General features: G+C 46.6%; 1 protein-coding gene across 1 annotated transcript in view; it reads left to right on the forward strand.

Annotated features, from left to right (window-relative positions):
• Positions 1-15,408, forward strand: part of LOC133349535 (von Willebrand factor A domain-containing protein 5A-like) — a 47,429-nt gene extending 32,021 nt beyond the window's left edge. The window contains exons 14-20 of the mRNA XM_061563075.1: positions 5,890-5,973; positions 6,607-6,711; positions 8,926-8,997; positions 10,045-10,128; positions 12,303-12,409; positions 13,795-13,918; positions 14,906-15,408. Of these exons, the coding sequence (XP_061419059.1) occupies positions 5,890-5,973; positions 6,607-6,711; positions 8,926-8,997; positions 10,045-10,128; positions 12,303-12,409; positions 13,795-13,918; positions 14,906-14,979 (650 nt within the window). The 3' untranslated portion in view covers positions 14,980-15,408. The remainder of the gene's footprint in view (positions 1-5,889; positions 5,974-6,606; positions 6,712-8,925; positions 8,998-10,044; positions 10,129-12,302; positions 12,410-13,794; positions 13,919-14,905) is intronic.
• The last annotated feature ends 7,463 nt before the right edge of the window (positions 15,409-22,871 follow it).

Consider the following 22,871-nt stretch of genomic DNA (forward strand, 5'->3'; position numbering starts at 1 on the left):
ACGGGCCGGGCCGTTTCAACCGTCCGTCTCCTCCAACGGCGCTCCCGCGGTGTTTCAACTGCGGCGTCTGGGGCCACGTCGCCTCGGGGTGCCGCGCTCCTCGACAGCGCGGGACGACACCTCAACGGGACGACGGGCCTCATCACAAGCTCCACCATCATAACCCGGCGAGTCGCGGCACCCCACATGTTTGGCCCACGCATACACCCGTCACGCACTCAAACACCGCAACGAGAGGGGGGCCGATATCGCGCACCATCGCACCATCACGCACCACCCCGGGTACTCATATCGAACCCGGCCAGTGGTCCGTGCTGGCCGATCGTGTGGTAGCCGCATCGTCGGGGTCGTCGGCCGTTGTGGGGCACATCGACGGGGTTGAAGTGCGCATCCTGGTCGATACGGGAGCATCGGCGACCATTATTTCGGAGTTGATTTACAATATTCTCCCTGTCCGGAGTCGTCCTTTGATGCCTGTTAACGTACCATTCTATGCGGCTAACGGGGGCTCACTTGGCATCATCGGACAAATTCGTGCCCAAATTTGTATTGGGGAAATTAAATTGTCTGGGCCGATTTTTGTTTCCTCCTCGCTGGCGGTTCCGTGCCTGCTGGGGACGGACTTCCTGGCCAAAATGCCGATTAGGATATTGATCGACCAGGGATGTATTGAGCTCCCGTCGGGCAGACGCATGGCGTTTCTGCCATCGCCTGTTACGACTCGGACGGCGTTCGCGACGGTGCCGGCATTCGTAGAGAGAACGGTGCGCGTCCCTCCGGGGGCGCAAATGTTGATTCCCTTGAAACTTCGGCGGCCCTTCGCTAAGGGTGTTGGGGCCCAAGGGGTTCTGCTGGGGCCGTCTAGGGCCGGGGTTAGTGGACCTCATTTACTTCCAGCCCAGACCATAGTAAGAGGGGACGGTGAACCCTTCATCGCGGTCCTCAATGTGGGCTCGCAGACGGTGGTGGTCCCACAGGGGACCGTGCTTGCTCACGCAACGCCGGTGCCATGTGAGGAACCCGTCGCAAATCACGTCAGCGTTGTCCCTGCGCCGCGACCGCATTCGGACAGCGATGAAGGGTGGCTCGAGGCGCTTTGTGCGGGATCGACGGACCTGTCAGATTCAGAGCGTCAACAACTTAAAACACTACTGCGGGAATTTTCCGACGTTTTTAGTCGGAATAAATACGATTTGGGTTGTACTCACCTGCTGCGTCACCATATTGACACGGGTGACAGCGCGCCAATTCGCCAAAATCCATTTCGGTTGAGTCCCGCCGAAAAGGACCATGTCAAATCGGCTGTTGATGACATGTTGGCCGCCGACATCATTTCTCCTTCCACCAGCCCTTGGGGAGCGCCGATCGTCCTGGTTAAAAAGCAGGACGGTTCGTTGCGGTTTTGCGTTGATTTCCGGCGTCTTAACAAAATTTCGGTTGCCGACGCATACCCGCTCCCTCGGATGGATGAATCGCTGGACGCCTTGGCGGGAGCGCGATTCTTTTCCACACTGGATTTACTTTCGGGATTCTGGCAGCTTCCTCTGGACGATGATTCAAAGCCTAAAACTGCTTTCCGTACACCGCATGGCCTGTTCCAATTCAACCGGTTGCCGATGGGCTTACACTCAGCGCCGGCAACTTTCCAGCATTTGATGGAATTGGTTTTGGCTGGATTGCAATGGGAGTCGTGCCTCATTTATTTGGATGACGTTATCGTCTTTAGTACAACTTTTGACGAACATCTCCAGAGGTTGCGGGCGGTTTTCCTAAAGATGCGGGCTGCTAATTTGAAATTCAAGCCCCAAAAATGCCATTTGTTGCGCGATTCGGTGCGTTATTTGGGGCACATCGTGGGACGCTCAGGTATTGCTACCGATCCCGCCAAAACGCAGTGTGTCAGCTCCTGGCCGACTCCCACCTCGGTGGGAGAGGTCAGGAGTTTCATTGGGTTCGCGTCGTATTACCGACGGTTCGTCGCTGATTTTGCGACAATTGCAAAACCCCTGCATGCTTTAACATCTAAAGGAGTTCGGTTCCACTGGGGTCAAGAGGAGGAGGCTGCTTTCTGCTCCCTTCGGGATGCCCTGGTAAAAGCCCCTCCCTTGATTTACCCAGATTTTTCTAAGCCCTTTTTGCTCGACACCGATGCGAGCAACACGGGTATTGGGGGTGTGCTTTCCCAGGTGGTTGATGGCGTGGAACGGGTGGTCGCGTACGGTAGTCGGGTGTTGTCTCCTGCGGAGCAAAGATATTGTGTCACCCGTAGGGAACTGTTGGCAATTGTCTATTTCATCCAATAGTATCGCCCATATCTGTACGGTCGGCATTTCACCGTCCGCACAGATCATGCGGCACTACAGTATGCCCTGCGAGTTCAACAACCATCGGGACAGTTGTCTCGATGGTTGGAGGTTCTCCAGGACTTTGATTTTGAAACCACCTACCGTAAGGGCGTTCACCATACGAATGCGGACGCTCTGTCGCGCATGCCAACCACCTCCCAATGTGCATGCCTCCTGGGGTCGGGACGTTGCAGGCCTTCAGGGGACGCATCGGTTCCGATCTTAGCAGCCACCGACGACGACGAACCATTGGTTACTAATTCGATCGAACAACAGGGAAGAGATTCCCTGTTGGGGTTGCCCGTCACTGAATGGGGGCGCCTCCAAATGGAGGATACCTCCCTCCTCGGGTGGCGTCGTCGCGTCGGGGGTGCTGGGCGGGTGAAGGGTGATTCGGATGCATGGGAAATGGTGCAAGGTCTGCTGATGCATTGGGACGGCAAATCCCAGCGACATCGGCTGGTGGTCCCTTCTGAGTTGCGAGGCAAGGTGGTGTGGGCCGCACATGAGCGCCTATTACACCTGGGGACCCAAAAGACTCTTGCACTGCTACAACTTGATTTTTTTTGGCCTGGTATGACGAGGGATGTTGGGGATCTATTGGGATCATGCCCTCGGTGTGCGCAACGGAAACCGCCGGCGCGGGAGTCTAACCCGCCCTTGCAATCGATCAAAGTATCCAGAATAAATGAGCTTGTCGCGCTGGACATTTTGGGCCCATTTCCCGCCACCCCCAGGGGCAATAGGTATTTGTTGACAGGTGTCGAGTATTTTACGCGCTGGCCTATGGCCTGGCCCCTTGCCAACCAGTCGGCAGCAGCCATCGTGGAGGCCTTTGTTCAGGGATACGTCCTGGACAAAGGTGCTCCGGAGCGGCTGCTGACCGACCAGGGCAGAAATTTTTCTGGTAAATTACTCAAACAAGTCTGTGACCTCTTAGGCACGAAGAAAATTCGTACCTCCCCGTATCACCCGCAAACTGACGGAATGGTCGAGCGCCTGCATCGCACCATTACGTCAATGATGTCACAGCAGGTCTCGGACTCGCAGACTGACTGGGACCTGCATATTCAAGGGGTCTTGGCGGCATACCGGATGGCACCCCATGCAGCTACGGGATTTTCCCCCTTTTACCTCATGTACGGTCGCGAACCCGACCCGCCTGTTCGCGCCCAGCTGCAGATCCCCGACCCGCAAGGGAAAACTAAATTGGCTGACCACGTCAAATTTAATCTGGCCAAATTAACAGAGGCGCGGGATGCTGCTATGCTAAACTCGGACCTCCGTCAAAAAGCGAATGAGCGCCTCAGGCTTGGTCGGGCGCACGTGATACAGTGGAAGCCGGGGGACAAGGCATGGTTGCACTGTCCCCAAGTGCCCCTGGCTACCTCCCCTAAGCTGGCGCGGCCGTGGCGGGGCCCTGTGGAGGTGGTCGAAGTTTTGCGACCACAGTGCGTGCGCATTAAATGGGGGAAGCGGCGATGGTTCGTGCACCCCTCTAGGTTAAAACCCCTCGTTGCGGTACACAAACCCACTTCACACATGCGTGGCCAAACGTGTGGGGGGTCGACCGACTCACTGGGTCCGTCTCCGTCGTTCTCACCTAATGCCTTGCCGGCCGTGCCACCTCCAGGTGCATCAGGACTGACGGGCTCACGCCCGACCACCCCTCCTGGGGATACCGACGGTCGCGCGGCATCGGATGAGGTCTCACTCCGGGACGGACAATTGCCACCTTACGGTCCGCCACCCGGGGTTACCCCGTGTGAGGGGCCCGCTGCAAGGACGCGCGCAAAAATGCGCAGACTGTTATGAGGCCGGAAGATGTGTACATAGGTTGTGTTCATCGTGTGTTGTGTGGGTGGTGTGTTCCCTGCCCATTGAAATGTACATACGTTGGGTTCACCTGGTGTTGTGTGTCTGGTGGGTTCCCTGCAAATTGTATATAGGTTGTTTTTTTTACGGAATTCGTATTTATTCAAGGGGATGTGCGTCGGGTTGTTTTCTCTTCTTGCTGTTGCATTTTGTTGTGTTCTTGTTGCTGTTCTTGTTATTGTTGAAAAATAGTGAGGCACACGCGCGATCAAGGGGTAAATGCACTTTTATTGTCATTTTTGTATGTTGGCAGCCGGGACGGCTGCAAGCTATGCGGGGGGGGGGGTGATGTAGGGGTGTTAAAGAGAGGGCCCGTTATGCATGGCAGCCTATGGAAAACAAACACAGTGGGCGGGGCTACGTAAGTGCACGAGCAAGTGCTCTCTACGACGTCCGAGCCAGACACCCTGGGGGGGGCTGGTTCGAACGTTATGATCCCCCGGGGCCCCACCCCTCAGGGAGGGGTTGGGTATAAAAGGGGATGTTTCAAAGGGCTCGGCAGTTATGTTTAAGCTAAGGGAAGAAGATTGAAGACGTCTTAGATAGAGCCCTGGACTCCCCTGGTTCGATGTCCTTTTCAGGGCCGGACAGGATTGAGCCAGCGGCGTGGTCCCGAAAGCCAGAGCCGGTGCTCTTGTAAGAGCTGGTCTGGAACTCCGGGTACCGGGCCCGACTTACCAGTGTCGGGCCAGTTAGCCTCCCCTAGCCCATTAGTGGAGGATTCGGGGCTAGGACAGAGTTAGCTAGGGGTGTATCCCGAGTTATACGGGTGAGGGGGCCGATACCCCCTCGAGAGTGTATATGCCCACTGTCATACTGTGAAATAAATATACGTGTGCCTCAACCTCGGCGTCAAGCGTCCTCACCGGTACTTCATATGTATGCTATGTATGTTGAAATTCTTTAGCACCGTACGTAGCCGATCGTGCTAATTGGATGTGCGGGGAGAAGGACAACAAACTAAAGACTCAAACCAACTCAACCGGCAACCGAGAACCGTAAAGACAGGGAAGCTTCTAGTAGACCAATGGAATCCACATACTGAGAGAGAAGCAGCTATAATTAAGTCTTTAATAGCTACCAAAAACTAAACGATGACATGTAACCGGGTGGCATGCTGTCAAAATAATGCAGATGTTTCACGATACTCTTGCATATGTTTGCGCGGTTGAACTTTACAACCCTCCGATGTGTTTTCAGGTTGTACCACGTGTTTAGCATGACGTGCGAGTTTCCGCGATGGTTAATGCTGCAGGTGTATTCACCATAATAATTACACACCGTCTGCTTCACAGTGGTTAAAGATATGGTGACATTATTTGGAACAAAACAAGTAGGCCGTGTGTGTAGGCTTCATGGCCCATATTTTGGCAAATTTAATAAATAATTAGCTAATTACTTAGGAAAACACGTTGATACTTCATCCCCTACTGGTGAATTAATGGCCCAATTGGAGGCCAGTGCTGCATGCCCTGTGCTGCACAGACAACAGCTGCTAAGGGTTCCGTTGGCTCGACTGCAGCTGAGCACAGAAACGGTTGAGATGAGTCGTGATGCAACGCTGTCCGAGTTGCTGATGCATTTTGACAAGGGTCCTATACGTGCAAAGCCTTATCATTACGTAGCACAGATGTTTAATTCCCCCCCTTGTATTTTTTTTATTGTCAAGACGCCATGGTCTACCACGCTACCAGGGATTTCATGCCGGTTGACTTCTCTCATCATAGACATGGGCCTTGGATGGACTTTTTGGGTAAGGACAAGAGTCTGTGTGTTGGGTTTGAATGTAAATCCGAGCCTTCAGGTTGATTGTCAGCCATAGCTGACAAAGTGTGCTTCTATCTTTTTATCCATCATGGCAATATATATTGTGATGCCCAGATTTGTCTGATCTATGTCAGTCTGTTCGTGTAAATTATTGACTACACTTGTAACAATTAATCCAAACATTCTACTTTAATTGAATGCATTGTCACAATTTGAGGTTGCAAATTGGTTTAAAAATATATTCGAATATATATTCCACTAAAGGGCAGCCTGTCCCCATCAGCTCAGTTCCCTTTCTCTCAACTCTTGTTGTACGTACAATTTGATGCAATGTGTCTTGAGCGTACAAATAGATTTCAACAAAGTAATCCATTAGCCCTTACAATTCCTATGACATACGTGGTTTCCCTCATTTTCACATGTATTCTTTCATATAAATATGTGACTGCAGGGTTTGAATAAAACATTACTGTTTATTACACCATGAGATCCACGTTCATCTCATTTTATTCTCATTTATTATGGACAAAGATGGTGATAGTGAGTCCTAATAAAATTAATGTTTGTTTATTTGATACTGCAGCAAAGAAACCATCTCACTATACATTTTGTGTTGCAGGCTACAAGGCCAAAGATACCAGCCCAGACACAGGCTATGACTCAGCGTCCTCCTCACAGGCTTCATCTTCAACTTCAGAAACCTCCAGCGAGACGTCATGGGCCTGTGAGACCATCATCCAGCTCACATGAACCGATCCGATCAAAGTGGTTTTCTTTGATTTAACAGAATGATCCGCTCACTTAAAGTATATAATACAAATTAAAGTATGATAAAAATTCTCATGTCTTCTATAGGTTTGAGAGTAAAACGTTGATCTCCACTTCTCCTGCCTCTAAATTCAGACCAGTTTTCCCTGCCTGGGCTTTTGTGATTTTCAGCGAACCTTTCTGGATGGTCAGTAAACTCCTCCCTCTCGAGTTACTACACTCCCTTCTATCTCCCTTCTTGCCTGTTGGGATGGAAATTACATTTTACCATCCAGTAGAAACTACTTCCTAACCCATGCAACCTCAATTATCTGAGCGATTTTTCCAATTGTTTTAAAACACATTATGTTACCAGAACTGCAGTAATGCTGCACACGATTGATATGTTTCCAAGCGTAAGCCGTTGAGCTGCTATTTTAATCTTATTTGTTTACATCTCTGAATGTTCTGTGCACCCTGCTATCCTTCACTGGCTCTCAACCTCCATTGTGAGAACTGTTTGCCACTAAATGAATGTACCCCAACACCATTTCAACACACGCACAACATAAACAGTCATACTAGTGAAATGTGTGCACGTGCATGTTCCTGGCTTTAATTTGTATAAGCAGCACCCTATAAGGAAGTGAGCTATCTAATGTCTGACACAGCTGAGCTATTGAGCAAATAATTGATCAGTTTAACACGTAGGCTTTCGCGACTAATATCCACAATAGAGGTTTTTTGGGTTAGATCTCGTAAATATATAAATGTGTCATTAAAACCCGCCACCACCCGACATAGCCAACTAGTAAGCATTGTCACGTAAACAGAACATGCCAATTCGTCACTAGTACAACCCTTACTAGTTGGCTGTGTCGAGTGGTGGCAAGTTTTAACGACACATTTATATATTTACGCGATCTAACCCAAAAACTTATATTACAAATAATTTATGTTATTCTATTACAAATAATGTATGTTATATGCTCAATAGCTCAGGTGTGTACCAATTTCAGTGAAGCATGCCAAGCCTAGCTCTGTGATGTTTTTCGGTTGAACCGCATGTTCCACATGATGTCTGACGTTCCGCAGCTCACCTGCTTTGATTATACAGTGTGCTAATTCAATCACTGAATCCTTATTTTTACTTAGTTGATTGGCCAGGCCTACTGATGCCCTCCTATGACATCCTGCATTGCTCGTGATGAATGTTGCTAGGCTGCCGGTTGGTCCTCGCGGCCAGCGTTCAACATTTCATTTTGTAGTGCACATAAGCAGGTTCGCTTTCTGGGGTTTTCAATTTTGTAGTTTATGGAATTGCATTTTTAGTTTTGCAGCCATAATTCGGCAAAGAAATGTCGTGGGGAAAAATATGTATTTTGGTTACACACCTACAGACGATGGGTTTTCGATTGATACCAAATTTGTACACACAGCTTTAAAAATGTGGATTTGTATAAGGTTTGTTAAAAGTGGCACATGCACACATACAATGGACACGTTATATGTTTTGATTTTTTTCGGTTTTGCATCTCTATTTCATTCACTCCATTAGTTTTGGTGTTCGCATTTACATAGTAAACCCTCGCTATGCGTGAGTTCTGGATTCGCGAGTTTCGCATAATTCGCGAGTTATTAAATGTATAATAATTCCCTATTTGCGACCCGCCGGACTCCAGCATTCGCAAGTGTACATAGTGCCTACAGACCACCGACACCAGGGAGGTATGCGCACAATTTTACAATTGAAACTTCCTGCGAAGTGTAGGCACGCCCCCTCGGCTGACTGCTTTGTCCTTAGTCTAGTAGTAATCCCGTTCTGAACTCGCTATTGTGCATTTTTATTTTCTATGTACTTTTATACGAGTCGACTGTGAGGTCCATTAATTGAGAACACGAATTCAGTCAGGAAAAGTGTTGCTGCTCCTGCTCCCAGAGTGCTAAAATGATAACAGTCGTGCAGCGTTGTTCTCAAACACCCGCATTCTTCCAAGGAGTCGTCCTCCTGAATTATTCACCATCACCACCACCTCCATCGTCATACAAATTCGCTTAAACCGAAAACCCATCTGAGAGCTAGGCTTGTAATGCTTCACTGAAATTGATACACAGCGGATCTATTGAGCAAATCATTGATGCTCTGTATTTAATGTTGGCTCGTGAAATTCTGCCATTTGTTTCCCGGCAGCACCTGGTTCAGGGCTCTACTTGAAACGTCGTGTGTCCTGCACACCAAGAATCTCCAGTCTGTCCCTTGAAAGTAAGTGGCATCCAAAATTGTTTTCACGTTCAAAAGATTTTTTTCTGGACTCAACAACTATCATCGTCATCAGCCATGATCGAGTCATATTTTATCCTGATCAGTCGGTCAACTGATCGACCCAGATTGAGTGATCAGATTGGCAAAATCGTGGATCAGATCAGATCGGTTTGGAGTCGAATTTGCTATGACTCGGATGTGCCAGTGAAACAAAGGGGTATTGTGTGACATGTCGACTCCAGCGGACATGGGTGCCCATAGGCTGCATGGCGTCAAGACGATGGGCAAAATAAAACACAGAAAAGCCTAGTTACATTTTAAATCGGCTGAAGAAAAATGCTTTTCTCATTGAATTGAACACATACAGTGATTTGGAGAGATATTTGAACAACTATTACACACTGACAAAATGGATCAGGTTGATGCCATAACTTGAAATGATGCCTGATCGTAAAACCAGCATGTGAGTTTCTTAAGTGGAAGGCAGTAATGGCAATTCATAATAATACACGGTGAGATGTTGATTGTGTAATAAAGGACTCTCAGGCGATGTTGTTCTCCGTGTCCTTTATTGGGTTCTTGCTCGCACCCCGCGATGTCTCCGCTCGGACCCGCACCTTCTCCGCCTCGTGCCTCCGCACGTCGTCCTCCGCTCTCTCTCTCTGCAGCCACACCGCTGCCCGTGTGCTCCGTACACTCCGCAGCCACCCTGCTCCTTCGTGTTACTCCGCACACTCAGCAGCCACACTGCTGCTCCGTGTGCTCCCGCACACTCTGCAGACACCCTGCTGCCCACGAACACCGCTGGCCGACGGCGCCGTGACTCCCACCTCATAGCAATCGCGCCACTCCTTGCCAGCACTCCGCGTGGCCTCTCCCTTCTCTATTCTGTCTCCACTCCCGATCCCCTTCCGGTTCTTCCCTTATATCCTCCCCCTCACGTGACCCTGACTCCTCCTCCTCACGTGACCCTGACTCCGCCCACACTCACGTGACCCTGTCCTTGCTCGCATTACAATTGTATAACTTGTTAATTCTTTCCTGTAGAAAGATACAGAAGAGGATCCCAGGAAATGTCACCGACCTCTCCTAGTTGGTGTAGTATCACACGACCTGCCTGCACTCAGATGGGTGAGTAAGGCAGATGCGGGGCTGACCTTCTAGTTCCTGCACACATGATGTGTATCATTTGATTAAAAAAACACAAAAAACTTTGTTAGGCTTAGTGCGGCGTGGAAGCGTATTATTAAATAAAATATATAATACAATTACAATTCCTTATGAGGGAAACAAATACCAATGAATAACAATTGAATGATTACCAATATATTATATAATTACAATACCCTCCTCCTCTCCACCTCAAATCACTGCACCAGAATGAATTAAATTATAACGTCACCCTGCTGCTGCACTATTTAAGACCGGGAGCAAGAGGAGAGCTTCACCATTCTGGCAAAGAGCCCGATGAAGCTGGATGTAATTGCCAGCGAAACGTCGTACTCAAATTTTAAATGATGTTGATTCACTCTTCAACACACCAGTGGGCTAAAGTAGTGAACTATTTGTCCTTTGTAAATGTGACACATTTTTTACTGTTTGGCCGTGTCGGGTGGTGGAGGGTTACGACACATTTATAAATAACGCGATCGAACTCAAATACCTTTATTATGAGACTAGCTGTACTACCCGGCTTCGCCCGGGACTTGGATCCACCGCGCCCGTCCGCCTTTGTCTCCCCAGTGGCGATGGTCGCGAAAGCCTACGTGTTACAAATTGACTCACTTTCCTTAATAAGCAGGCTACAGTCTACATTATAGACTGCCAGTACACCCACCCAGCTTAATAACCAGGCAACAGTCTACATTATAGACTGCCAGTACGCTCACCCAGCTTAATGACTATTTGTACAGTCAACATTTAAAGAATCGATTCTTGGCGCGTCGGGTTTAAAAGTAATTACACAGTTGTTTTTTCATTGGTATGTAATGTTTGAAAGTTTTCAGAAGATTTTAAATGTATTTTCCCAGCGGGCAACGCTGGGCAGAGGTGGGACAAAGTCATTGTTATGCAAGTCCAAGTCGAGTTGAAGTCATCAAATTCATGACTCGAGTCTGACTCGAGTCCAAGTCACATGACTCGAGTCCACACCTCTGACGCTGGGTATATCGAGTTTATACCACAAAGTCGTCGCTTGACACGGGTGGGGTGTCGAGGCCTAGTACCGTGCAGAGCCTCCGGCCTCGCCTAGATTGTCCACCCGGCTGAGGCTGGGTACTGGGGCCGTTACTCCCCCCCCCCCCGCGTTACAATAATAATGTTTAATCGCTATAATTTTATTATCTACCGACCCTATAATAGTAATTGCACACATTGGGGTGGGGGGGGGGAGTGAAGAGGACGTAAAACTTTGATGAATTTACCTCAGAGTCGCGTGTTAATGCGTGCGCATATTTTTAACGGGAATTAAAAATGGCGTCCACCCCGCAGCGAATGCGTCGCTACCCGTTGCCAGGAGCAACCGCCGTGGTAAACCAAACGGACCAATCGTGTCTCGCAAATCCCTCATATTTCGTCCAATGAAACTGCGTATGGTCCGGCGACACACAGACAGACAGACACACACACAGACAGACAGACAGATTTGCGATTTTATATATATAGATAATTCATTAACAGTGACTAAGCCATGCAAACATTTTTACATTCAAATATTTGAATGCATCGCAAAAAGCACAAAAAAATGAACTTGCAAGTAATATTAATGTAAATGTAGAACTTAAAACATTTGTTTAAAATTGCTTAAACCAATTATATAACCTTGTGTTAAATGATTAGCTTCATCGGGTACGTGAAATAATTATCAAGGATCATAAAACGCCCTATTTAGCCCTGTTTACACTGTCTGCTGGCTTCTACACTCTCCTGTATGAGAGTTTACACTGTTTACACTACGCGTTCATTTCCCGATCAACCATCCAAATGAGCCTGTGCAAACAAAGTATGTCGAGTAAATACGTGACGCCACTGTAATGGATGACGTCAAATTCCAGCTGGACGTTTCTTCTTCCTTCAGAATCAGAATCGTTATTTATCCTGGAGGAATCCTTCTTTGACCAGCCGCCTCGCCCAGCCATCCTAAAGTCTGCCGCACGTGGTAGCGCGACATCACCGGCCTCGCCAGCCTTCACAATAAAACTCTCTCCTCCGGGAGGGCCACCGAGACTACCATGGGCACGGTCTGCTGGGTCAGCTAATGACGTTTTTGTTCTCTTTTTTTCTGTCTGTGTGTTCTACCATACTAGATCAACTAGTCTATTTGCAGCAGGCAGAAGGATCGTGGAAGAGCTTGGAGCAGCTGGCGGCCGTGGTCCAAATGCCATTGGGAGACCTTCAGAGCGAGGCGCCAAAGGTGAGATTTGCAGTGGGATTCTGAATTCACGAGCTTCGCATATTGGCGAGTTACTCAATGTATACTAATTCCCTATTCGCGACCTGCCGGACTCCAGTATTCGCGAGGATACGTAGTGCCAGACCACCGACACCGGGGAAGTGCGTGCAAAATGTTACGTTTGAAACTGCCTGCGAAGATTAGACACACCCCCTCTGCTGCCCACTTAGTCCTCTTGTAGAAATCCCGCTCCGAACCCGCTATCGTGCATTTTTGCTTCATGTGTACTTACAGTAGGGAAAGCCGTTGCTCAGTGGGGCAAGGCGTTGCCCAGTAGGACAAGCAGACATTCAGCCTCGTTTTAATAGCGCTTAGTGCTGAGGTCGTTTTTAAATCCTTTATATTAAGTTCGCGTGCTTGCTTGCTTGCTTAGGACCGTACAAATCTTTCGGTCGTTTTTTAACCCACTTCCCGTAATCCAATCGAGCTGACATTTTCCACACAGACTCGTTGTGCCAGACAATTATTGTTCGTGAAAAAAAATTCCCAAAATTTTACACTTTTTAGGCAAAAAAAATTTATTTTACATATATTCAAATAGAACGCATTCATGGCTTTGGCTGAACGTCAGAGTGTAAGAGCCCAGAGCGTAACCCCTCCACAGGCCGTGGCGGAGTAGCGCAGTTGGTAGCGCCCTCGCTTCCCATGCCAAAGGTCGCGGGATCTATCCCCGCGTCCTCCTACAGGCGAATATATTTTTAAATCCTTTATATTAAGTTCGCTTGCTTGCTTAGGACCGTGCAAATCTTTCGCTCGTTTTTAAATCCTTTATATTAAGTTCGCTTGCTTGCTTGCGTGCTTGCTTGCTTACGACCGTGTAAATCTTTCGGTCGTTTTTTAACCCACTTCCCATGATCCAATCGAGTTGACATTTTCCACACAGACTCGTTGTGCGTGACAATTAATGTTCGTGAAAATTTTTTTCCAAAATTTTACACTTTATAGGACAAAAATATTATATTTAATTACCAATTGTTTAATACTGCAGACAATCATCTGACCCATAGGTTGCAGCCATCTCAAGCCAGAGGACGAGAGGACTCTAGCCGCCACGCATATAAAGTATTTATAGTGAAAAACTTTATTTTACGGGTTTACTTATTTAGGTTGCGGTCGGTGGATCCCAGTGCGATAGTGAGAAAAAGGTTGATGTAATCTGCGTAGGAGGGGTTGTTGTCCTCCGTCACAGTGGCAGAGCTGTTTGGCGGTGTTGTGGATGAGGTGGTGTTGCCAGTGGCGGCCGGTGGGTAATTATTTTGGCGGGACGAGGAAGCCTGTGAGGGTGGGGGAAGAATGGGCAGAGGGGGGTGTTTGCATCCTACAGCAAAATCTCTGTTCCCCGGCAGGGCATGGCGAGCGAGGTGTGGGCCACGGTGCTGGCGCTCGTTTGGCTGCAGTCTCAAGCTGCCGAGCAGAAACTCGAGTGGGATCTGCTCGCCAGGAAAGCCTCGTTGTGGCTCAGCCAGCAAGGTGACGCATCGCAAGCTCGTTAATACATGTGTCAAGGAGTTCCAATAGGCTTTTTAAAAAAAAATTAGTTCACCAGGTAAGGCCCACTGAGCTACACAGCTCTTTTTCTGAAGCGACCTGGCCACAAATTATAGCTCAACGAAGTGGCTTTATCACGTGGAAATTTATAGCAACAAAATAATCCGTTTTACTCAATGAGTATTGATTGCTTATGTATTTACTTTATGGGGTTCTACTTATCAGTGTTCCTTACACGGGTGTAAACGCACACAAACTACTAATGCTCACATGACACTGAGCTGCACGTTGCCAAGGCCCATTACACTGACGCTACGTTTCCACAGTGATAAGAAATCATGAAATTCCTAGCATCCTCCACAACCTCCACACTGCCAATGTGTAGACATCCAATAAATGTGTTGTACACTGAAGAAGTCCAAGGACTTCTGTTGGGCCAAAATTATGAAAGCTGAGGACACATGTGAAAATTGTGGCAACTGTGCCCAGTGATTGTGAAATGTCACATTAGCTGAGTTGAATAATACGACAAACTCATTTCACGATCAATATTATCCATAATAGAGGGTTTTGGGTTAGATTGCATGAATATAAATACGTTGCTAAAACTACCACCACCTGACACAGCCAATTAGTAAGGTTTGTCACATAAACAAAAGATGCCAATTCGTTACTAGTTCAGCACATTGGTGTGTTGGAGAGTAAACCCACAACATCTGCAATTCGAGTACGACGTTTCGCCGGTAATTACAACCAGCCTCATCAGGCGACAGCCAGGGTTGTGGATAAATCCTCTCGTGTCAATCTTAATCTCTTTTCCTCCATACCTCAACAACAGCTTTTTACAGATCTCGAGTGTGAACCCAGAACTTCAGACGTTGCCACCATGTGCCAACGTGTAATTTGGACATCAACCCCCCTTGAAGAGAGACACGCAGGCGCTGCTGATGACCGATCGTATCGTTTCAGGGATCGACAAAAACGTCGCCGTCGAAGCTGCCAACAAAGTTCTCGGTTCGACCGTCAAGTCCTCTGACATTTAACGGCTAAGCATTGCACATCGAAGTGATTTGCAAATTACATGCCAGCCTTCATGAGCATGGGCACATTCACGTAAAGTAAGATCTTGTTACTGTGTGCTCTGCTTCGTTTGCCAAACTACATATTTAGTCTTTTCAAGTTAACTGAAATAAAAACTTTCAAACGGGATCTCACCTGATTAAATAAAGGGGTTTGCATGCGAGGATCCACCCTGCTGTTGTTATTTTTTTTTATGCCAATGATACACTTCTGCAATAATACCGATGTCTTCTGGTTTGCATTAGGGTCTGTTATCTTTAGTGTGTCCTCGAAATAACGTGAGCTGAAATACCGCGTGCCACAAAATTGGATTTTTCAGTGGATCCCAATCATTTTAAAATGGCACCCCCAATATTCGAAGGGGGAACAGCAAGCCAACTAATGCTGATTTGTTAGCTGCATCTCTACGCTGGTCAAAAATATATCACGTACCAAACAGCCCTTGTTCAGTAATCGCCTGAAGTAACTCCTATAGCAGTTGGTTGCGAGTTCCAGAATTGGATTGTAATTTTCAATTCTTTAAGGGCTGGGTTTTTTTTCCTTTTTAAATATTACTTTTTAGATGCATGCAATATAAAACGCTAAATATAAATAACATTACGAGCTGCAAATGATCTAAAATGGTCTTTCATACGGCAGCCACATTTATCCCATCAGTGGGGTTTTAACAAAATGAATGAGCCCGGCAATTTGTGAACACACTGTACGCGTTGACATTTTTATTTGTGCAATGTGGCCATTGCAGTTATTTTTGAGTTACAGTTCAAAGTGATCACCTGCATAAAGTGTGAAAAGGTTTGGGAATTGCAGTACAAGTTTACTGCTACTGTTGTTGTCTAGAATGCATAGTTTTACTGCTGCACATCAGTGGGCTATGTTAACACCTCGGTGAATGTGGCTCTTCATCTCATTTTTGGTTAAAACGCGCCAGGGCGATGAGTTTAGTGTGCTTCACATCAAGATATGAATATGGCCCTCCTAAGGGCATCGTTCTGTTTGGTCTTCGTTTCGACTGTAATTGCTGTCCATGAAACTTGACTTCATGAATGAAAAAAAATCCACATTCAGTTACAGGTTTACTTTGTATACTTTGTATTTTCCATTGTTGGAATTTTACGTTTTAGTAGAGAATGGGGAAAATGTGAACGTATCGTTTGGGTCACTTCTCAGCAGATTACTCATGGGCGCCACCTCGTGTTTGTTAAAATATATATCAACCACACTTGTGATTATAACTACTCTGATCAAATATACTCAATTCATACGCAGCCTTGGTGTCACCCATTTAATTAAAAGTAAATCCACAAACGTGGAACAATCAAAGTGTATTCAACAAACCTGTCAACCCCTTGTCAGTGCCCTACCTTATTACAGACCAATTCAGACCTTATTGGTCACTCCGTGCCCCTTATAAATCTCAACGTTCATCCTACAAAGTCCCATCACAAGGGAGAGAAAATCAAACAAATAGACAAAACACGTTTTTGCCCGAATTTAAATGGCTGTCCACCGTATGGGCCTGAAGACTACATTTCTCTGTACAAGAATACGGGTAAATCGTATGGGGTGACAGGTATGTTCTCAGTCTTTTTAAATCCTTTATATTAAGCTCGCTTGCTTGCTTGCTTACGACCGTGCAAACCTTTCGGTCGTTTTTAACCCACTTCCCGTGATCCAATCGAGCTGACATTTTGCACACAGACTCGTTGTGCGAGACAATGAATGTTCGTGAAATTTTTTTTCCAAAAATTTACACTGTTTAGGGAAAACAAATTAAATATTTAATTACCAATTGTTTAATACTGCAGACAATCATCTGACCCATAGGTGGCAGCCATCTCAAGCCAGAGGACGAGAGGACTCTAGCCGCCACGCATATAAAGGATTTAGAGTGAAAAACTTTGTTTTTACGGGTTATACTTATTCTGCACGATATCATCTCTCCCAAGATTATTCGACTGACCTTTCAAATATCCTCTCTGTTTTTCTTTCCTGAAACGGATCCTGACAGCGGCTGTGGAGGTCTATCAATGCGACACTAGTTTTTTTTTTTGTTATTAGTCTCCTCAAACATTCTGGCATGAGTGACATAATTACATCTCGGTCAAGGGGTGACCCTGAGATCCCAAACTCTTGCGTTTGTTGCCTTGTTGGGAACGCATCGATGGTAGAACCCAGACCCAGAAAGTGATGGCCAAATCTTTAAGACTTAACCCACACTGAACTCAAATTGAATCTATCTGTTGGACCTTCTCAAGGCTTTGCAATTCAAGAGCTCTGCCCGGCTTCATTGAGACTATTTGCTATTAATAAGTCTATGATTCTTCCACATAGCTACTTCCACTTCTAGCTAGTATCTTCAACTTAGCTCCTCCACTTCCACATCGTAGCTCAATGTGACTGGGCCTGACCCTGCCTATTTACCCAGAAATTTATTGTAAAGGAGATCACAGGCTGACAAAAAAATCAAAGGATGTGGGAACTAACGTGAAACAGGGTTCTTATTCAACTTCGTTCTGTAAGAGGCCATAGGGTCACGACAGAAACAGAATCACAAGTGGTTCTGAGGGCAGCACTTAATTTTCAAAGGTCCTCCACCGCGAGAATGGCCGGCCACACGATGTCATGCTCACGCCACAAACAGCACACTGCCCACTTCTTTGTAGGCGAATCCGAGCAAACAATGTGTTGTATTCCCATCCACAACATCACAGGCAGTTTATGTACTGTATGTTGAACTTCTTTCGCACCATACGTAGCCAACCCATGCTAATCCGAGGTGCGGTGGAAGGATAACAAACTAAACACAAAGCAGTTTTAAAGAAATTAGTTTTCAATCTGGACGATTTAAAAGTTCATAGCTCAGGTGGCTTCCTAATATCGCAAGAGCGTTCCAGACGGCCGCAGACGCACGATGTGCTAACCGTCTTTGTTCCTCGAGGAGCCTGGTATGATTGCGCTCTGCCTTCAGAGACAGGGATCAGTAACATGATCCCTGACAAGGAAGACTGAAAAGGTGTGCAAGGAAGCGTGGAGTGATGCACACTTGGAATTTACTGCATATTGTGAAGAAGAGGATCACAGGGATTGGAGAACACGTGCAATTTAGAGACTTGCCAAGGGTGGCCAACTTGTCACAGACCAGGAGCCACCAAAAATACCCTTGAGTTCTGCAAATAAGCAAGTATATTTATATGTATAAGTGTGTATATATTCAGAGTTTTCGGTACAGCACGGGAGACATATATTATTCTTTGCTACTGTTATATTAGTATCTTCTACGTTATGCCCCATGTGGGAGATTAAAGAGCCGCACATGGCTCAAGAGACGCCAGTTGGCCACCTCTGCATTATTCAAACTATTGAGAGTACACGTTGGTCTTGGGCAGGACCTGCCACGACGGCTGGAGGTGAATAGCCGTGCTCGAGACTAACGATGGAGCGGGAGTCAAATGAATAAAAGGCACCCAAGAAGACGCACACCGAGGAGATGGGGCGACAACATCAGCTCATGGATAGCGGGGCTGCGGTGGATTGTTAGGTCTCGAGATAATGGGGTGGCTTGGGGAGGGACCCTTCATCCAGCAGTGGATTGTAGAGTATATTTAGTATAATGATGATATTATGTAGTTTATACTTTAGTTGTTTACGTGGTGGTTTTAGTTACTGCAGCTACATACTATTAACACTTCTCCCTTTATTAATGCTACCCATATCCCCTCCCTTAGATGCTGCTAATCCTGCATAATGCACGGGCAAAGTAGTACTAATCACATACCTGCATTTCCCATAAATATGCTAAATTCCTCTTGATATGCAAATTATTTTGTCAAGGCGCCCTTCCCCCCCCCCCCCTTCCAACCCAGCTTATATATATGCTCCAAGCACGTGTGCTGTTTCATTCAGACTCTGTCGCCTCGACAGACCTGGTTTCACCTGAGGACGGCTGCTTGCGTTGTGGTCGAAACGTCGTGAGAATTATTTTATTATGTTTTATTTTTATTATTTTATTACTTCCCTTCTACGTGACTTTACCGAAAGAACCAAGAAGATGATGATCTTTATTGAAGACACGTACACTCAACAGGCGAAGACCCCGACTCCCACAACAGCCCCGAGCCTCTCCTCTCAACCCCTTTTATCCTCAGTGTGACCTTCCCTTGACCCGTGGCCATGCCCCTTCTCTAGAACCTTTTCTAAAACCTCGATGGCTCTCGGTCCCTGATCCGCACCTGCTCCCTTCTATCACTTGGCCACAGCCCCTATTCTCGATCCTTTTCGTAGACCCTAGATCGTTTCCCTCTGTCCCTTAACCCATCATTACCCCCTGTGGCCCCTAGTCTCTTCTCATGCTAATTCTCCTGTCATTACCCCCTGTGTCCACTGTCAATTAACCTGTCATTATCTCTGTGGCCCCCCAGTCTCTTCCTTTGCTAATTCCCCTGTCATTACCCCCTGTGACCGCTAGGCCCCTGTACTGTCGGTACATTTGTATACCAATTTACCAATCACGGCCTTGAAATTTTAAGTATCCACGGCTCAGCACGGCGTCCGCAACACGCAGTTCGGCATTTTGCAGGGCCGCGGTTCTCCTCCGTGGCATAGCGCCACCCGTGGTCGCCCGTTGCGCCGCGTACCTTGATCAGCTGTCTGTCGTAGTTCTCGCTTCGCATGGAGACCGTGTCGCATCGCAACCGCATATTTTGCTCGTTGGTCATTCGCATTCATTTTGCCCTGAACCGTGGACCCGAAGCGTGCAGCGAGTGGTGAAGGTCAGGAGGGGAGGAAAAGTCAAAGAGAGCAAGAAAAGCGATGGGTTTGCAGAGTAAAGTGAAAGTGTTAGATAGCCTTTTGCACGGTGAGAATTGTTGCATCTGTGGGGTTAATGAGTCTACAATTAATGAGTCTACAATGATCAAATTTGATGTTGCGATTATGGCTCGTGTTGCTGGTGGTGCCACCACTGTGCCTGTCTCCTCGTCTGTGCCTGCCTTTGCGCCTGTCAGCTACGTGTTGTCAGCTAGGTGTTGAGCGTTAGATGAGTGGCAAGTATTTGGTGCGTCTGGTGTCAAGGTGAGTGGCGTCTTTTAATGGTTCATGGATGGATGTGTCTGTTAAGTGCTCAGTGGTGGGTGTGTCAGGTGAATGTTGAGTTGTGTCGTTGTCAGGAGCTGCTGCTGAGCTTGGAGCTCAGCTACTGGAGCCATAAAATCCAACAGAGTCGAGTTAAGAGATCCTACTGACTGGAAATATCCAGGGGTCCTATGCTATTATTGATGGTGACCAGTATGTGACATTTGACCTAGATATAAACAAACTGGCCTCATTTTTTTCCATTTGACAATTGCATAACTGCTGTGACTCATGGACACATTGAGCTCATAAATGTAGGCTGTGGTTTTGAAAGATTAACTTTTTCCTGAGGATGGATGCTACCCACCGGCTTGTCGACTTGAGCAATGATTATCAACCTTGTTTGGCGACTGTATATCCCACCTTGTTGAATTTGTTTCAACCGAGTCCCCTTGCCTGACCAAACATGGTTCCGAGAAATAAATGTATGAATAATGAACATCAACATTGAACCAATTGTCCACTCTGTGAGGTATCCTAACTCGCTAGTAACTGCAAGTGAATAAAAAAATCAACGGACGCTGTGCATGCATGACCATATTTGTTCACGCTCGCTGGTTACTCTTGGAAACAACATTGTTTTACAATCAGTGAGTTTATAAATGTATTTTAAATAGTTGTAGGTCACCATATGGATTTAAATGTTGTAGTAGTTGTTTTATATTTACAGATTCATATAACATGATTATTCACCAATGACTCTCGCGTATGATATAATTGCACACGTTGGTGAATCACCTCACGTGCCCTCCGAGACATTGCCACGTGTTCCCCCAGGGGACCCTCGGTTGAGAACCACTGGACTAGAGCAACGTTTCCCGCATGTTGCCTTTGTGTAAAACCACTGGAACATACATGACACTTGAAAATCAGGAGCTGCGTCGTAGCAGAATATATGTAGCAAAACAAGTAAGCAGACATACTCTTTTGGTTCTTTCTGTAAAGTCACGTAGGTAGAAATAAAATAAAATAAATCACGACGTTTCGAACACAACACAAGCGCCCGTCTTCAGGTAAGCAGACGATAAAACGCCTTGGCACGTCCCTCAACATCAAAATAAAAGTATCCATCACACTTCCCGTCAGCAGCAAGTGTTTTGTTATGAGCAGTGTTCATCACCGTTGGCTGCCCTGAGATGGTGGTGGAAATTCCACATTCCTAAAGCGTGGGCCGGCCGGTCTCGCCGCAGGACAACCGCTGCTGACAACCCAAAGATGAGCCTTTATTTTACTAACCCTGGTAGAGTAATAGGGTGCGTCGACTGGCAGCCACTTTGATGGGATGAAATGTTGAAATCAGGGTACACTTAGGAACGTAATTTTGCTTGAACAAATGGGTTGAAACTGAGTGCAGTTCAGCCGCGTGCGTGTACAAACAGGATCGCCTGGTAGAATACCATGCAAGCCTCCTTGTTATGAGGTTTGTGTGGATAACAAACATTCTCAACAATAAGGTTCTCATGTCCTGCACGGCGACATTTTCAAGGTCCACTGCGGTATCTGAGAGCCATCGTTGCGTTGTCTGAGGCGTTCCAGATTCATCGCTGCAGAAATGCATGAAAATAACACAGAAGCGAAAGTATTTCTTGAAGTATTTTTTTTCATTTACCTTTTTTTAAATTGGCGCTGGCGTCAGCAGATTCCACTGTCAAAGTGTGGCAAGTGATACATCTCTCTTACAGGTTGGCAAGCCAACTGACACCAACACCAAACTACTGACACCAACCCCAAACTACTGACACCAACACCAAACTACTGACACCAACTCCCAACTACTCAGACCAACTCCAAACTACTGACACCAACACCAAACTACTGACACCAACTCCAAACTACTCAGACCAACTCAAAACTACTGACACCAACTCCAAATAAAGTTAAAAATGTTCGTCAGCTCGTATGCGCGTCCTGACGTTTATTTTGTAGCCCACAGTGATATGTTGCCGTTTATTTTCCAAAAGTCACTTCACCCCTGAAGCGCACCTCTTAAAAGGTACTGGGAAATTATTCTGTGTCGCGATAATCGTGGTTTCGTAAAAATGTATCCTTGTGTAGTATCGTGAGAAATCATGTTTACATGGTGCTTCAGATAAATGTGAACACTTCCGAGAATTTGCAACAATAACACAATACATGTGCCTCCGGTCTCTGGAGACCACCTGGAGAAGATTGTAGGCGATGACAATGATGACAAACAAGCAGAGACTTCTCATGTTAAAGTGCATTATCCGTTCTTTTCCCATTAAAAACGATATTCCCATGTAAGTGTTAATATGTTTTTGAAGCACCCTGTATGTATAATATATTCATTCAATATTCTTTTTTTGTTGAACAAGGACCCATCATATCTCATAGAGGAGTCATTGCCTATGACAGCTGGCAGTTCACCAGCATTACTTCAAGCACGCCTGACTGCCTGTACTGAACCAGTGCTGCTGAAACTGACCTGGATCATTCCAGGGTAAATCTTTTTGCAGATGACACGATACTGATTTCTGCTGGCCGCTCTCTGGATGACGTGTTGCTAAGCTCCAGCGTGATTTCAACAAACTACAACATCAGCTAGTTGCTCTTAAACTAGTCCTGAATACCTCCAAAACCAAGGTGCTATGCTTCTCACCAGGACTAAAGGAGGAAGTTATTTTTCCTTAATTACATTCCTTAAATAATTATCAAATAGAGCAAGTAAAGATATATAAGTATATTGGGGTCATCTTTGATA

Source organism: Lethenteron reissneri, chromosome 30 (genome assembly GCF_015708825.2).
Source record: "Lethenteron reissneri isolate LAM-NWPU_2019-01 chromosome 30, ASM1570882v1, whole genome shotgun sequence".
NCBI classification, from domain to species: Eukaryota; Metazoa; Chordata; class Hyperoartia; order Petromyzontiformes; family Petromyzontidae; genus Lethenteron; species Lethenteron reissneri.